Genomic DNA, 13,108 nt, shown 5'->3' with positions numbered 1-13,108 from the left:
GACACTTCCCTTCTCCCTGGATTCTGTGATTTGTCGACAAAAGTTTTCCAGCAAGACGTTGTGGAAGTGTTTTTTTTTCTCTCACTTTGTAACAACGATACTTTTTGATTGCCAATTTCTGCGAAATAGCCATAATGTCTCCCCCATCAAGAAGGCTTCAAACTAAGCCAGTGATTACATGTCTCAAGACCTTTCTTATTTCTTACAGTCTCATATTTTGGGTAAGTGTTCACTTGTAAATAACTGATGCAAGCAAGCTACGGTAACAACGGGCTAAGTTAGCGGCGATGCCTAAATTCCAAAAGGAATTTCCAAACGAATAACGTAATGCTTTGTCTGAAACGTAAGAACTCGAGTTATTGAAAATAAAACAGAATTTCCCTGTAATAGTTAGAAAACACTGTTGGAAAATAATCACTTAATTGTTGGATATAGCGAAGCCTCGAGCTACTTTACATTATTTATGCGCATATGCTGTCTGTGAAAGTTGTCGTGGTTGGATAAACGCACAACGTTGCAAAGCCACGTTACATTGTTTCTCTTTTGTTTTGAGCGTTGCGGCTCAAGGGTGGCGCAGCGTTCTAAGGCACTGCATTTCAGTGCTAGAGGCGTCACTACAGACCCTGGTTCGATCACGGGCTGTATCACAACCTGCCATGATCGGGAGTCCTATAGGGCGGCGCACAATTGGCCCAGCGTCGTTAGGGTTTGGCCGGGGTAGGCCGTTATTGTAAAATAGGTGTTTGTTCTTAAGTCACTTGTCTGCTTACATAAAGGTCAAATAAAATAAAACATTTTAAAGGTTTGATTGCGGGGATCGTGGTGACATTCGTAGACAAACTGTCAGATGTTCGGAACGACTATTCGAAGTTAGGCCTAGTTGTTGTTGATTGAGATACAATCTCAGACAAGCCGGCACTCTTACTAAATAACTATTATGATCTCAAATGGTGTTTCTTCACAGTTTATATTATTCTATCTACGACATTAATCAAACGTGGCTTTTATGGGTTCAAAGTTCATGACAACACATCTGTCATTTATTGCTATATGGAGGGAGATTTGTATAATTCATGGTCCAATGGACTGATGACTGCAGTCCATGAGTATATGACTCCGGTAAAAGTAAGGGATATTATACAAAGGAAGATGCTGAGCTCACTGATGTGAGACCATGGGCTATTATTGGTTGTGTCAGTGAGGGGGGCTGGGTTAAATCAAATTTTATTGGTCACATACACTAGGTTAGCAGATGTTACTGCGAGTGTAGCGAAATGCTTGTGCTTCTAGATCTGACAGTGCAGTAATATATCTAACAATTCCTCAACAAAACCTAATACACACAATCTAGTAAAGGAATGGGATGAGAATATATAAGTATAAAATATATGGATGAGCAGTGACCGAGCAGCTACGATGCAATAGATGGTGGATACAGTATACATATGAGATGAGAACATTATCAAAGTGACCAGCGTTCCATTTATTAAAGTGGCCAATGATATCAAGTCTGTAGCTAAGCAACCGCCTGTCTGTGCTAGTGGTGACTGTTTAACAATCTGATGGCCTTGAGATCGAAGCTGTTTTTCAGTCTCTCTGCCCCAGCTTTGATGCACCTGTACTGACCTCGCCTTCTGGATGGAAGTGGGGTGAACGGGTAGTGGTTCGGGTGGTTGTTGTCCTTGAATATCTTTATGGCCTTCCTGTGACATCGGGTGTTGTAGGTGTCCTGGAGGGCAGGTAGTTTGCCCCCGGTGATGCGTTGTGCAGACCACACCACCCTCTGGAGAGCCCTGCGGTTGTGGGCAGTGCAGTTGCCGTACCAGGCGGTGATACAGCCCAACAGGATGCTCTCAGTTGTGCACCTGTAAAAGGTAGTGAGGGTTTTTGGTGACAAGCCAAATAAAATTCTGCATCCTGTTGCGCCTTCACCACACTATCAGTGTGCGTGGACCATTTCAATTTGTCGGTGATATGTACACAGAGGAACTTAAAACGCTCCACTTTCTCCACTACTGTCCTGTCAATGTGGATAGGGGTGTGCTCCCTTTGCTGTTTCCTGTAGTCCACATCTCTTTTTGTTTTGCTGACATTGAGTGAGAGGTTATTTTCCTGACACCACACTCCGAGGACCCTCACCTCCTCCCTGTAGGCCGTCTTGTCGTTGTTGGTAATCAAGCTTACCACTGTAGTGTCTGCAAACTTAATGATTGAGTTGGAGGCATGCATGGCCACGTAGTCATGGGTGAACAGAGAGTACAGGAGAGGGCTGAGAATGCACCCTTGTGAGGCCACAGTGTTGAGGGTCAACGGAGTGGAGATGTTGTTTCCTACCTTCACCACCTGGGGCGGCCAGTCAGGAAGTCCTGTACCCAGTTTCACAGGGTGGGTTCGAGACCCAGGGTCTTAAGCTTAATGATTAGTTTGGATGGTACTATGGTGTTGAATGCTGAGCTGTAGTCAATGAACAGCATTCTTACGTAGGTATTCCTCTTGTCCAGATGGGTTAGGGCAGCGTGATGGCGATTGCATCGTCTGGACCTATTGGGGTGGTAAGCAAATTGGAGGTGGTCTAGGGTGACGGGTAAGGTGGAGGTGATATGGTCCTTGACTAGTCTCTCAAAGCACTTCATGATGACAGAGATGCGTGCTACAGGGCGGTAGTCATTTAGTTCAACCTTAGCTTTCTTGGGAACAGGAACAGTGGTGGCCATCTTGAAGCATGTGGGGACCGCAGACTGGGATAGGGATCAATTGAATATCAATCCCTTTTGATATTCCATGTAAGCTCCATGCTGGCTTTCCCTTCTTGTTGTAGGCATTTATACCAACTTCAAAGCTGTTTCAGATGTGTACTGGCCCCTGACATCACACTGAGCTGAATATAATTGTGAGGTGTTCAAGGTGTATTATAAAGAAGGTTGTTTTTTTCTCGCTTTAAATCTTGAGTTTGTGTCAGAACTAGGTCAAATCTCTGAAACATCCCCTAGGGACATTACCTGAGATTGGATCTGACTGTCTGTGCTTTCTCCCAGTTTACAGGGGTTATCCTTCTGGCTGTTGGAGTATGGGGGAAGGTGAGCCTGGAAGCTTATTTCCAGCTGGCCTCTGAGAAGAGCACCAACGCACCATATGTCCTCATCGGGACTGGAGCCATCATCATCATTTTTGGCCTGTTTGGTTGCTTCGCTACATGCCGCGGTAGCCCATGGATGCTGAAGCTGGTCAGTTACACTGTGATGTGTTACATTTTGTATTTGCACATTCTCCTCAAATGTTTGTCTTTGTTGTATGTAAATTGATGAGTTGTTTCTCTCCCCTCAGTATGCCATGTTCCTGGTGCTGGTGTTCATAGCTGAGTTTGTGGCTGGCATCTCTGGCTTCTTATTCAGACATGAGGTATTAGTTCAAAAGTAGTGTTCCCACATCTAACCATTTACCAGGTGCTGGGTACCAAAACGGTTAAATATAAGGAATGGACATATCTGTGCACTGAGGGATGTTCCCATATAGTTTACTGCAACGTCTGGAAGACGTTCTGGTCGAAATGTTGCGGTGAACTATAGATGAGCATACACCAATGTGCAGGTACTTCTGAGGTGACTTACAATACACTTGACATTACTATAGGGTTCAGTTGGCCCCAAATCAAACCCAGTTCATGTTTGGTTTCTTGCAGATAAAGGCTGTGTTAGGTGATGCCTATAAAGACGCTGTGACGAACTACAATACCACTGACCCCAAAAGCTCTGCGGTTGACAACATCCAGAAGACTGTAAGTGGTATCCTGTTATTCAATGCGAAGCCTAACTGTGTTTGGTTCCTTTGCAAATAACACAAAACATGCTGTTTAGAGAAATGGCAGCTGAATTTGATCAAAGACCCTGTAGAAGTGTTACTATAAACAACTTCTATAGTACAGATGTTTACGCTTCACTGTCTGTTTTCAGAGTTGCATAGAGCTTGTTGGTATACTATTGTATTAGGTTATGATCCTCCTCCACCATTATTGAATAACTCATTGATGTACAATAGAACCACCTTTTAACATGATCTGATTTAGTATGATAGTTCAGTATGATTTAGTGTCCCTGCACATAGTAAATATGGCATTCGCACTGACCCTGAAATTGACACTTTAAAAAAAAAATATATAGCCACTGAGCCTGTATATAGCCACTGAGCCTGTATATAGCCACTGAGCCTGTATATAGCCACTGAGCCTGTATATAGCCACTGAGCCTGTATATAGCCACTGAGCCTGTATATAGCCACTGAGCCTGTATATAGCCACTGAGCCTGTATATAGCCACTGAGCCTGTATATAGCCACTGAGCCTGTATATAGCCACTGAGCCACTGAGCCTGTATATAGCCACTGAGCCTGTATATAGCCACTGAGCCTGTATATAGCCACTGAGCCTGTATATAGCCCAGCCTGAGCCTGTATATAGCCAGCCTGAGCCTGTATATAGCCACTGAGCCTGTATATAGCCACTGAGCCTGTATATAGCCTGCCTGAGCCTGTATATAGCCACTGAGCCTGTATATAGCCACTGAGCCTGTATATAGCCACCGAGCCTGCTACTGAGCCTGTATATAGCCACTGAGCCTGTATGTAGCCAGTGAGCCTGTATATACAGTGGGAGAACAAGTATTTGATAACCTACAAAATCGACAGTGTTTCCTACTTACAAAGCATGTAGAGGTCTGCAATTTTTATCATAGGTACACTTCAACTGTGAGAGATGGAATCTAAAACAAAAATCCAGAAAATCACATTGTATGATTTTTAAGTAATTAATTAGCATTTTATTGCATGACATAAGTATTTGATACATCAGAAAAGCAGACCTTAATATTTGGTACAGAAACCTTTGTTTGCAATTATAGATCATACATTTCCTGTAGTTCGTGACCAGGTTTGCACACACTGCAGCAGGGATTTTGGCCCACTCCTCCATACAGACCTTCTCCAGATCCTTCAGGTTTCGGGGCTGTCGCTGGGCAATAGGGACTTTCAGCTCCCTCTTAAGATTTTCTATTGGGTTCAGGTCTGGAGACTGGCTAGGCCACTCCAGGACCTTGAGATGCTTCTTACGGAGCCACTCCTTAGTTGTCCTGGCTGTGTGTTTCGGGTCGTTGTCATGCTGGAAGACCCAGCCACGACCCATCTTCAATGCTCTTACTGAGGGAAGGAGGTTGTTGGCCAAGATCTCGCGATACATGGCCCCATCCATCCTCCCCTCAATACGGTGCAGTCGTCCTGTCCCCTTTGCAGAAAAGCATCCCCAAAGAATGATGTTTCCACCTCCATGCTTCAAGGTTGGGATGGTGTTCGTGGGGTTGGACTCAGCCTTCTTCTTCCCCCAAACATGGCGAGTGGAGTTTAGACCAAAACACTCTATTTTTGTCTCATCAGACCACATGACCTTCTCCCATTCCTCTGGATCATCCAGATGGTCATTGGCAAACATTAGATGGGCCTGGACATGCGCTGACTTGAGCAGGGGGACCTTGCGTGCACTGCAGGATTTTAATCCATGACGGCGTAGTGTGTTACTAATGGTTTTCTTTGAGACCGTGGTCCCAGCTCTCTTCAGGTCAATGACCAGGTCCTGCCGTGGTAGTTCTGGGCTGATCCCTCACCTTCCTCATGATCATTGATGCCCCACGAGGTGAGATCTTGCATGGAGCCCCAGACTGAGGGTGATTGACTGTCATCTTGAACTTCTTCCATTTTCTAATAATTGCGCCAACAGTTGTTGCCTTCTCACCAAGCTGCTTGCCTATTGTCCTGTAGCCCATCCCAGCCTTGTGCAGGTCTACAATTTTATCCCGGATGTCCTGTTTGATTGAGTGTGTGGACAGGTGTCTTTTATACAGGTAACGAGTTCAAACCGGTGCAGTTAATACAGGTAATGATTGGAGAACAGGAGGGCTTCTTAAAGAAAAACTAACAGGTCTGTGAGAGCCGGAATTCTTACTGGTTGGTAGGTGATCAAATACTTATGTCATGCAATAAAATGCAAATTAATTACTTAAAAATCATACAATGTGATATTCTGGATTTTTGTTTTAGATTCCGTCTCTCACAGTTGAAGTGTACCTATGATAAAAATTACAAACCTCTTCATGCTTTGTAAGTAGGAAAACCTGCTCTCCCCACTGTATAGCTACTGAGCCTGTATATAGCTACTGAGCCTGTATATAGCTACTAGAGGTCGACCGATTTATGATTTTTCAACGCTGATACCGATTTATTGGAGGACCAAAAAAAGCAGATACCGACTCACAATTGGCCTAGCGTCGTCCGGGTTAGGGAGGGTTTGGCCGGTAGGGATATCCTTGTCTCATCGTGCCCTAGCGACTCCTGTGGCGGGCCGGGGGCAGTGCACGCTAACCAGGTCGCCAGGTGTAAGGTGTTTCCTCCGACACATTGGGGCGGCTGGCTTCCGGGTTGGATGCGCGCTGTGTTAAGAAGCAGTGCGGCTTGGTTGGGTAGTGTATCGGAGGACGCATGGCTTTCGACCTTCATCTCTCCTGAGCCCGTACGGGAGTTGTAGCGATGAGAGAAGATACCACGAAAAGGGGGCAATTTTTTTTTTTTTTAACAAGCCAATACCGATTAATCAGCTGATTTTTAACATTTTTTTATAAATAAAGTTATTTATTTGTAATAATGATAATTACAACAATACTGAATGAACACTTATTTTAACCTAATATAATACCTTTGACTATTGAATGTTCTTATAGGCACTTTAGTATTGCCAGAGTAACAGTATAGCTTCCATCCCTCTCCTCGCCCCTACCTGGGATGGAACCAGGAACACATCGACAACAGCCACCCTCGAAGCAGCGTTACCCATGCAGAGCAAGGTGAACAACTACTCCAAGTCTCAGAGCGTGTGATGTTTGAGATGCTATTACGCGCACCCGCTAACTAGCTAGCCATTTCACATCGGTTACACCAGTCTAATCTTGTGAGTTGATAGGCATGAAGTCATAAACAGCGTAAATCTTGAAGCATTGCGAAGAGCTGCTGGCAAAACGCAGGAAAGTACTGTTTGAATGAATGCTTACGAGCCTGCTGGTGCCTACCATAGCACAGAGCACCTCCTCCCAGCTGCCCACTGCACTGAGGCTAGGTAACACGGTCACCACCGATAAATCCATGATTATCGAAAACTTCAACAAGCATTTCTCAACGTCTGGCCATGCCTTCCTCCTGGCTACTCCAACCTCAGCCAACAGCTCCCCCCCCCCCGCAGCTACTCGCCCAAGCCTCTCCAGGTTCTCCTTTACCCAAATCCAGATAGCAGATGTTCTGAAAGAGCTGCAAAACCTGGACCCGTACAAATCAGCTGGGCTTGACAATCTGGACCCTCTATTTCTGAACCCTCTCTTTCATATCGTCTGAGATCCCCAAGGATTGCCGCAGTCATCCCCCTCTTCAAAGGGGGAGACACCCTGGACCCAAACTGTTACAGACCTATATCCATCCTGCCCTGCCTAGCTAAGGTCTTCGAAAGCCAAGTCAACAAACAGGTCACTGACCATCTCGAATCCCACCGTACCTTCTCCGCTGTGCAATCTGGTTTCCGAGCCGGTCACGGGTGCACCTCAGCCACGCTCAAGGTACTAAACGATATCATAACCGCCATCGATAAAAGACAGTACTGTGCAGCCGTCTTCATCGACCTTGCCAAGGCTTTCGACTCTTGTCAATCACCATATTCTTATCGGCAGACTCAGTAGCCTCGGGTTTTTCTGATGACTGCCTTGCCTGGTTCACCAACTACTTTGCAGACAGAGTTCAGTGTGTCAAATCGGAGGGCATGCTGTCCGGTCCTCTGTCAGTCTCTATGGGGGTGCCACAGGGTTCAATTCTCGGGCCGACTCTTTTCTCTGTATATATCAATGATGATGCTCTTGCTGCGGGCGATTCCCTGATCCACCTCTACGCAGACGACACTATTCTGTATACTTCCGGCCCGTCCTTAGACACTGTGCTATCTAACCTCCAAACGAGCTTCAATGCCATACAACACTCCTTCCGTGGCCTTCAACTGCTCTTAAACGCTAGTAAAACCAAATGCTGCTTTTCAACTGTTCGCTGCCTACGCCCGACTAGCATCACCACCCTGGATGGTTCTGACCTAGAATATGTGGACATCTATAAGTACCTAGGTGTCTGGCTAGACTAAACTCTCCTTCCAGACTCATATCAAACATCTCCAATCTAAAATCAAATCTAGAGTCTGCTTTCTATTCCGCAACAAAGCAACTTCACTCACGCCGCCAAACTTACCCTAGTAAAACTGACTATCCTACCGATCCTCGACTTCGGCGATGTCATCTACAAAATAGCTTCCAATACTCAGCAAACTGGATGCAGTTTATCACAGTGCCATCCGTTTTGTTACTAAAGCACCTTATACCACCCACCACTGCGACCTGTATGCTCTAGTCGGCTGGCCCTCGCTACATATTCGTCGCCAGACCCACTGGCTCCAGGTCATCTACAAGTCCATGCTCAGTAAAGCTCCGCCTTATCTCAGTTCACTGGTCACGATGGCAACACCCACCCGTAGCACGCGCTCCAGCAGGTGTATCTCACTGATCATCCCTAAATCCAACACCTCATTTGGCCGCCTTTCGTTTCAGTTCTCTGCTACCTGTGACTGGAACGAATTGCAAAAATCGCTGAAGTTGGAGACTTATCTCCCTCACCAACTTCAAACATCTGCTATCTGAGCAGCTAACCGATCGCTGCAGTTGTACATAGTCTATCGGTAAATAGCCCACCCAATTTTACCTACCTCATCCCCATACTGTTTATATTTATTTACTTTTCTGCTCTTTTGCACACCAATATCTCTACCTGTACATGACCATCTGATCATTTATCACTCCAGTGTTAATCTGCAAAATTGTAATTATTTGCCTACCTCATGCCTTCTGCACACACTGTATATAGACTCTCTTTTTTTCTACTGTGTTAATGACTTTTTAATTGTTAACACAGAGTTACACATGGAGTAGTCTATTCACACTGCTATGCTTTATCTTGGCCAGGTCGCAGTTGCAAATGAGAACTTGTTCTCAACCAGCCTACCTGGTTAAATAAAGATGAAATAAAATAAATAAAAAAGTCAGACTGCTCTATCAAATCATAGACTTAATTATAACATAATAACACACAGAAATACGAGCCTTAGGTCATTAATATGGTCAAATCCGTAAACTATAATTTCGAAAACAAAACGTTTATTCTTTCAGTGAAATATGGAACCGTTCCGTATTTTATCTAACGGGTGGCATCCATAAGTCTAAATATTCCTGTTACATTGCACAACCTTCAGTGTTATGTCAATTATATAAAATTCTGGCAAATTAATTTGCAATGAGCCAGACTGCCCAAACTGTTGCATATACTCTTACTCTGCGTGCAATGAACGCAAGAGAAGTGACACAATTTCACCTGGTTAATATTGCCTGCTAACCTTTATTTTAGCTAAATATGCAAGTTTAAAAATATCTACTTCTGTGTATTGATTTTAAGAAAGGCATTGATGTTTATGGTTAGGTACACTTTGGAGCAACGGCAGTCCTTTTTCGCGAATGTGCACCGCATCGATTATATGCAACGCAGGACACGCTAGATACACTAGTAATATCATCAACCATGTGTAGTTATAACTAGTGATTATGATTGATTGTTTTTTATAAGATAAGTTTAATGCTAGCTAGTAACTTACCTTGGCTTCTTACTGCATTTGCGTAACAGGCCGGCTCCCCGTGAGGCAGGTGGTTAGAGCGTTGGACTAGTTAACTGTAAGGTTGCAAGATTGAATCCCCGAGCTGACAAGGTAAAAATGTGTCGTTCTGCCCCTGAACAAGGCAGTTAACCCACTGTTCCTAGGCCATGTGTTCTTAACTGACTTGCCTCATTAAATAAAGTTGTAAAAAAAAAAGGCGTCCAAAAATACCAATTTCCGATTAATCGGTCGACCTCTAATAGCTTTTGAGTCTGGTACTGAGCCTATATATAGCTACTGACCCTGTATGTAGCTACTGACCCTGTATGTAGCTACTGACCCTGTATGTAGCTACTGACCCTGTATGTAGCTTGCTTAATTTCTCATGTTCTACTTGACTTTTTAAAATAAAAACATGTATAGTACTACCAACATTAATTACTGAATTGTTGGGAATGAGTAAGCAAGCAAAGTAATTTCACTGTACTTGTGCACGTGACATTGAAACTTGATTTGTCCACATTACTAAGTCAACCATAGAATTAGGAATTGGAAGTTAAAATTGTTATTTCCTCTTGATAATTAGTAAATGTGTGTTTTGTGCAGTTGCACTGCTGTGGAGTGGAAAGTTACACGGACTGGAACACAACAAAGTACTTCAAAGACCAAGGCATCCCTGACAGCTGTTGCAAAGAGAACACTGTCTGCACTGTCAAGAACCTCAAGGACCTTGACAGTGCTCACGACTTCGTGTATAACACGGTGAGAATTATGTCAGAGCTGTGGTTCATAGTTTACCAGTCTTTTAGGCTAAGTATTGCCAATCCAGTATGTGCAATGAACAGCTATAACCTTGAGAAACCATATTTAAAACGTTTTTATTTTCCTTCTGCTTAACATGTTTTAGGGCTGCTTCTCGAAGGTGACCACTTTGATGGAGTCTAACCTGGGAATCATTGCCGGAATGTCTTTTGGAATTGCATTCTTCCAGGTACATCCATTGAAGAGCCTTTATTTGATATTGGCCTGTAGGCATAATAATCTCTAGGCTGAGAAAATATACAATGTTATTACCAGAAGCATAGATCTTCACATCCTAATTAAAACTCTTAACTTTCTGACTAGCTCATTGGGGTGTTCTTGGCCTGCTGCTTGTCTCGATACATCACCAACAACCAGTACGAGATGGTCTAGCAGTGTCCTTTCACAGGTAGTACCCTACATGGACTAGTACTGGGGGATCCCATGCCTCATATTGTTATTGAAGTCATGTCTCTAGAGTGCCCAAAATGTACATGTTATTGTCATATAGTACACTATACTGGAACCCCTGCACTTGGTTTGGTCACTTAAGTTGCTGTGTACCAGGTTCTTGATTCTCACTCTATGGACGAGAGCATTTTCATGTAAGGAAAGGCCTCCCTCTCCACATCAGATATAGTATTCATTACCTAGGAAGGTGATCATGTTGAAATGTAGTACAGTGTATCAGTAATATGCTCAACAGTTGAGTAAGACCAGTGGCTGAAATCCCCAACCTGATGTAACATTGATTATTGTTATATCAGGTTAATTTCATATTTTTTTAAACAGCAACTGCATTGTTGGTTAAAAGGGCTTGTTGTATTTGGCACATGTGACAATACAATTATATTGTTGATGCACCAATCAAACACATGGGAATGTTAATGACTAAAACCCTTCTAACATGTCATTTGTTTTTTGAATTTTTGTTTCACATTTTTTTGCAGGTCACTAACGGGCAGGTCATGACGCACACCGACTCAAAGGGAACGCGCGTAGTTTTAATCCTTGGTCTATGTGTAATGGTTCTGTCATTTCATAATTCACTCTCGCTGACACTCACCTTTCAATGGCAACCAGACTGAAGGGAAAAGGTTATTGGAAACCATAAGGGATCGATTTCTGCAGTTCTCCATCGTTTTGATTAAGCTTTGTCTTGCTAAGGCTAGTGGAATAGAGTTTGTGCTTGAATGTTCATTTGGGATTCACAGACTTTATAAATGTAATATTTTTCATTCATTGTCTGTTTTAATGTTATTATAAATGACATGTATTGCAGTTTATTTGGTGAGCTTAGCAAAAATATTCATGTTTGTTATGTCCATATTCATTTCATTCTTCATCATAAATGCTGCCGTCATATTCTAGTTATATGGCATCTTGTGGTTAAAGTGATCTTACTGTAGTCTGCTATTTTCATGTTCAGCATTACAGTGACTGTAGTGGTGACTAATAAGGCCATCTGTAACACCACAGTAACTTCCATCCATCTCTTCTGTGGAGACAGGGAGAAAAGTATTGGAAGTTGTGTAGTAGCCTTTGCAGGTAGAGGGATGGATTGCATGCTGTGGACACTTAGTTAATAGAGAAGAGAACAATTATACACCACCATGATTCTCGTGGGAACGTAATGGTGTTTTATAAGCCTTTCATGTGATTTACTGTAACTTTGGTGTGCAAGTGTTATGTTCACGTTTTCAAAAAATATGCATTTCCTAAGATTAAAATAATTGTCAGTGTTGATGGTTGTTGATTTGTGGAAACCGCATGTAAAATACTTGAAAAATAATAATAAAGGTACCTGAACTCTTTAAAACAACTGGGTCGCATTCGAATGAGACTGTTTTTCGAAGGTCTACCTTGTTGTGTTTGTTTTATTGAAGGAAAAGGCGTGAACTGAATATACCTGGGGTGTTTTCACTAGGAACGGAATGATATGGATAGGGGCCTACCTGACCTCGTCAAATAGAAAGTCGTTTGCGTTGCAAAATGGTTTCCAGTGACTATCCCATATGGACACAGTTACTGTATGAATTGTGTGACAGACATACTGTTGGAATGGTGAGGATTTAAACGGTATCTACAGCTGCCCTCAGTGCAGAAATACATTTACCCCAATGTTTGTGCTGAAGAAAAATGTTATGATGGTGGGGGTTATGGAGAAACTAATGATCAGTCTCCCAAGTATCTTTGAAAGGTAACTGTTATGCTAGACCCGGACGACGACGAGTGGGATTTCTGCCTCGTGAAGAAACAAGTTGTCAAGTCCTGCCTAATTTGAGTCGCCTCGTTTCGTAAAACTCATCTCAAGCATCAACATCAAGTTCCCGGCTTGATGAAGCATAGGCCTACCCTGTTCGACACCGGTGAAATTAAGAACATTTGCCCTCATTACAATTTAAGTGCTTGAAATGTATGTCATTGTGATCACTGCATCTGTTCTCTGTGAATCAACACCACGGTCATATGGTTATTTCAGCAGCAGCAGAGGGCTGGGCAACAGGTAAGGGTAGAACCGATTTGAGATGCTAAATCTTTATA

General features: G+C 43.3%; 1 protein-coding gene across 1 annotated transcript; it reads left to right on the top strand.

Annotated features, from left to right (window-relative positions):
- Positions 1-20: 20 nt before the first annotated feature.
- Positions 21-12,386, top strand: LOC112256157 (tetraspanin-7). Its single transcript, XM_024429183.2, has 8 exons — positions 21-221; positions 3,036-3,224; positions 3,325-3,399; positions 3,680-3,775; positions 10,370-10,525; positions 10,671-10,754; positions 10,889-10,973; positions 11,515-12,386. Exons 1-7 carry the CDS (start codon positions 135-137, stop codon positions 10,955-10,957), a joined length of 756 nt encoding a protein of 251 aa, XP_024284951.1. The 5' UTR covers positions 21-134; the 3' UTR covers positions 10,958-10,973; positions 11,515-12,386.
- The last annotated feature ends 722 nt before the right edge of the window (positions 12,387-13,108 follow it).

This window comes from Oncorhynchus tshawytscha, linkage group LG08 (assembly GCF_018296145.1).
Source record: "Oncorhynchus tshawytscha isolate Ot180627B linkage group LG08, Otsh_v2.0, whole genome shotgun sequence".
Classification (NCBI taxonomy): Eukaryota; Metazoa; Chordata; class Actinopteri; order Salmoniformes; family Salmonidae; genus Oncorhynchus; species Oncorhynchus tshawytscha.
Note: the sequence above shows the minus strand (reverse complement) of the source record. Positions and strands in the feature narration are given on the sequence as shown.

Excerpts from the sequence above, each read along its gene's own strand:
- LOC112256157 (XM_024429183.2), top strand. The coding sequence starts at position 135 with ATGTCTCCCCCATCAAGAAGGCTTCAAACTAAGCCAGTGATTACATGT. Across the intron at positions 3,400-3,679 it reads GCTTCTTATTCAGACATGAG|ATAAAGGCTGTGTTAGGTGA; the intron begins GTATTAGTTCAA and ends GGTTTCTTGCAG. Across the intron at positions 10,526-10,670 it reads ACGACTTCGTGTATAACACG|GGCTGCTTCTCGAAGGTGAC; the intron begins GTGAGAATTATG and ends AACATGTTTTAG.